This window comes from Lucilia sericata, unplaced genomic scaffold, assembly GCF_015586225.1.
Source record: "Lucilia sericata isolate MDLA Ls3-8-SP2 unplaced genomic scaffold, ASM1558622v1 Contig001804F_arrow, whole genome shotgun sequence".
Lineage (NCBI taxonomy): Eukaryota > Metazoa > Arthropoda > Insecta > Diptera > Calliphoridae > Lucilia > Lucilia sericata.
Window position 1 is genome coordinate 5,195 of NW_023995703.1, and position 4,765 is coordinate 9,959.

The following is a 4,765-nucleotide window of genomic DNA, read 5'->3' on the forward strand; positions in this document are numbered from 1 at the left end:
TCTCCTTTAGAGAAACTTTATTAAAAACACCACGTTTTGGAGAAAAAATATATTGGTTGTCACTGCTATAGAGTATTCTAAGGTCGTGGTTGAGTAACCATATTTTTTCTTATTTTATTTATTTATTTATACGTATGTCTATATTTACCCAATACTGAACAAATCCTCAACGATCATAGCTTTCCAAATTATGAATATTGATTTTTTCAATGAGTTCGATTTGAAGCGTCCACTTGAGCGAAAGTGGTTACGGGGTCTTTAAAGTAGTTTAAGTGACAATCATCCGGAATGACGGCGAAAATAGAAAAAGGTAGTTGTTAATACTCAGTGTTAAAGTTGAAAAAAATATTTTTACCTTAAATAAAATCGGTATTAATAAAAAGTGAAGCAGTGATTTTGAAATATTGAAACGTGTGCCCAAGTATTGTAATAATGGAATATTACGCTTTCATGGGCATACAATTCTCTCTTCAAACGAATCGGTTGCATTCGGTAGATATACTTATTGATAGCGTGAGCAGATACCATCAGCTTATAATAACTAGAACCCTTTTGTTTCCTGAGTTCTGAGGATATTTGGTATTCATGTCGATTCTCTTACGATTGCGGTAGTCGTAATAAAGAAATTTTTAATGAAAGCAATGATTCAGCGCAGAAATCATGTTCTTCTAAAGCGTTCAAGCTGCATTACGGTCTTGCAAGATCATCTTTTAAGATCGATCCGCATTAATACATATGGTATCAAAAGGATTATTTCTCTTTCATGGGTGGCTTCGCTTCAAATTCGAATCAGTTGTATTCGATACAGGTTCCCTGTAATTATCTGGACATATTTCAGCAGCTCATAATAGATTGGTGCAACCAAATACTAAATATTGTCTCAACGCCGTGGATATTTGGTTTTCGATTCGGCTTGTAGTGGATCTATTATTCTTCGCATCAGTTCAAATTTGACTTTCTTTTATAGGATTTAAAAGAACTTAATATAAACAAAATCTTCTTTCAAGACTTCAATTCGTATAGCAACCAATTTATTGGATAAATCCTGCAGATTCCCAATAATTTCGAAAGGTGCGACTGAATAATGTCTTCAGTTCTTCGAAACTTTTTTGACAGGCCTTGTTTTTTGTGTTAAAACTACAACTTCTGAACCGCAAAAATTATCTCTCGCACATCGAAATTCCATATCGGAAACGTCACAGTGGTTATAAGCGTCCATTGGCCAGTAGAATATCTTCTCTGCTTTGGTCCTGCTTTTAATGAAATAACACAAATAAAGTTTAAACAGTCCAACAATTTTTATTCCAGAGGGATTGGGGATTAAGCAACGCTAAATCTGGCTAAACAATTTAAATAGACAAAGGTTAAACTTTTATTTTAAAGGCCACAGATTAGACTTTCAGACGACATAACTTGTTTCTGAAGGTGTCTTTCTGCTTTTGTCAGGTCTTAAATATAGACAAAATGGAATGGAACTTTGACCAGTTGAAATAGGGAAAATTCATGCGATCACAAATCTGTATGACAACGGGACTTATTAATGGACCCAAGTGAGCCGGCTACGACATGACAGATATATATATATACCCTACAAAATGACTTTATATCTGAAATCCATATCTAATAAAACACGATTCTGTTTACATTTAACTTTTAATTATTTTTTAAGGTCCCCTTTTGGGTCAAAGGCATCTACAAATACTTTTACTGTTCCTCTCTATAACTGTCAATTATATTGCCAAATTTAATGCCAGCGTATCTGTGGTTGCCATGACAAATGCTGAATCAACAAATCCCGACTTTCCGGTAAGTTTGAAGATATGACTGTGAGTTTTTCAGAACAATAGAACAATTTTTCAATTCACAAATGCTGTTGTATAGTTTTATTGTTTTACATACATATGTTGTAAGAAATTGTTTGTTTTTGTATCTAAAAATTCTGTTTGAGACATATATATGACATACAACTTTACAACACCGATTGTGAATTGGCTAAGTGTTTCATCACTCTATGTAATTCGACCTGTTTCCATAAGAGACAGAATAAACATTCATAGTTTAGTAATCTTAAAATTTTGATATAATAGTTGGATCTAAAGGGCTTCTGCTGGCTTTGAAATACTGATTCAACTAACACACAGATACAGACGGACATTACTACTTACAATAGTATCAATAATGTAAAAAATAATTCTTTAAATATCCTTTTGATCTTCATTTTAGGAATACGATTGGACCGAAATGCAAAAATCATACATACTCTCCAGTTTCTTTTGGGGCTACTTTGTAACACAATTTCCCGGAGGTTATTTGTGCCGACGTTTTGGTGCTAAGAAAACCATGTTCGTGTCTACACTGGGCTCAGCTGTATTTGCTCTACTTATTCCCTTCACAGTAGGTTCGGGTGGTTGGCAGGTCTATTGTGGCATACGTGTTGTGCAGGGTCTATTTCAGGGCTTACTATTTCCCTGTATTCATGCCTATTTAGCTGCCTGGTGTCCGGTTAATGAACGTAATCGTTTGGGTGCTTTAGCCAATACCGGCATTGAATGTGGTACAGTAATGGCCATGTTTTTAAGTGGTATTATAGCAGCTTCTTCAATGGGTTGGCCTGGTATTTCTTATATATCATTTGCTGTGGGTGCCGTGTGGTGTATATTATGGTTGATTTTGCCGCCAATAGTCCTAATGACTCGAAGTTGATATCCGAAGCGGAAAGAAATTACATAGAAGATTCCAAAAATGCCTTAAAAGAACATAATGCTAATGCTGCACCTAAATCTATACCCGTACCTTGGCTTGCTATACTTACATCATGGCCATTTTGGGCTTTACTTGTGGCACGCTCAGCCCACTCATGGGGCTTCTCTACTCTACAAGCAGAAATTCCCTCTTATATGAATGGTGTTTTAGGCTTAAATATGAAGGATAATGCTCTGTTTTCAGCCCTACCCTATTTTGCCATGTGGTGCATGTCATATGTCTATCTAATATTATCGGATATTTTACTGCAATCTAAAATCCTATCTCTGACTGCCTTAAGAAAAACTTTAAATTCTTTGGCCCTATGGGTACCAGCTGCCGGTCTTATACTTTTGGGTTTTGTGGGAGAGGATCAGAAAACATTGGCCATTGTTCTAATGACCGCCAATGTGGGTATTAATGCTGGCAATACCATTGGTAGTGCTCTCAACACTATTGATCTCTCACCCAATCATGCGGGTATTTTAATGGGTATAGTTAATACATCGGCCAATGTTATACCCATTTTAACACCTCTACTAGTGGGTCTGATTGTACAAGATGAGGTTTGTATTTTTGTGATATAATTTTTTTTCTTAATATTAACTTTTTATGTTATTTTCAGACTGATCGTACCGAATGGCAAATTGTATTTGCCATTTCCGCTGTAGTTTTCTTTGTGGGCAATCTTTTCTATATAGTCTTTGGTTCTATGCAATTACAACCTTGGGATGATGAAAATTTCCTTTTATCGGGTGATATACAAAAAGTGAAAACAAGTGAAAAACAATCTAAAGATACTAAGAATTAATTGCTGTATTTATTATTTATTGATGTACTCGTCTACCGGACAGTTTTTGGAAATTTTTTATACACAGATTATATTGGACTGGAAAACTGGTGGATAAACGGATGGATAGATTAGTTTTTAAGTATTTAGTATAATATTTTAAAATATGTGATAATAGACTGAATGTTAAAAGAAATTACATTTACAATTATTAGAGAAATCATACTTTTTTGGTAAATTATTATTTTTTTTTTTTGTTAAGTAATAGGTTTTATAGTTGGCGAGATCCATTATTTTTTGGTGAATTTTTTATATATGGTGAAATTACGCTTAAACGTTCGTAAGTGTTATAGTTACCCATCTACTATTATAAAATTTACACAATTCGAACTATGAAATATTGTATATCGGACCATATTCGACCCTTGGCCCCATCGATTACTCACCGAAGCTTATGGTGAATAAGTTCTATTAGTTTCAAGGTACTAGAGATATTTTGTGCTGTTAAGAGGTGATGATGTTGTCACGAAAGACAAAGATAGTACATGCATGTCAAAAAAGTTTAAAGATCAAGAAGATTCTTGCACAAAGTCATTTGCGATCTACCCAAGAATCAATTTCAAAATGGTTAAGTGTAACAAAAGTAGGAAAATTCCGTAAAATACGAATTGAAGCCGAGGTCTTGAAAGACAATTTTCATGAGGGTTAGTAAAGAAAATCATTTTTGTATCGAATCATTAATTGAAATGACAAGTGGAACCATTACGTTATCACGAATCGACTCCAAAGTTAGTTATCTATAACGCTAAAAAAATGCTCTGCATTTAGTGGGATCTATCCTAACCTATTATGACCATTTTCTGGTCTTGTTCAAGGTTTTTTTAAAAAGATCTAAAAGGTGATCGTGTTACAGATTCTACAGTGGATCCATTGGAAACACTAGGGACCACACTGCCCCAGCCATTGCATCCGCTAGTATGTGGTTTGTATTAGGCATTGGTCACGGAAATGCCTATATAAGAGAAAAGGTAAAATGTTATAAAATTAGTTTTTTAAGAAAAATTTCATTCTTTCTTACCATTTTGAGTTCTTGGTTCTTGATCTATCATCATGGTGGGATCATCGCCAGGCTTTTTAAACATAATACCAATAGATAATAACAACAATCTGAACTAAAGATACAAAAATAAACAAAATTTTTTTGTCTTTTATTCAGTTCAAGATCTGAGACAA

At 34.2% G+C, this 4,765-nt stretch overlaps 1 protein-coding gene across 1 annotated transcript; it reads left to right on the top strand.

Moving 5' to 3' along the window:
• Nucleotides 1–217: 217 nt before the first annotated feature.
• Nucleotides 218–3,757, top strand: LOC119612696 (putative inorganic phosphate cotransporter). The gene is given in 5 exon segments (XM_037968544.1): nt 218–310; nt 1,670–1,806; nt 2,224–2,665; nt 2,668–3,308; nt 3,368–3,757. Coding segments are annotated over 5 exon segments (1,428 nt in total). The 5' UTR covers nt 218–288; the 3' UTR covers nt 3,554–3,757.
• The last annotated feature ends 1,008 nt before the right edge of the window (nt 3,758–4,765 follow it).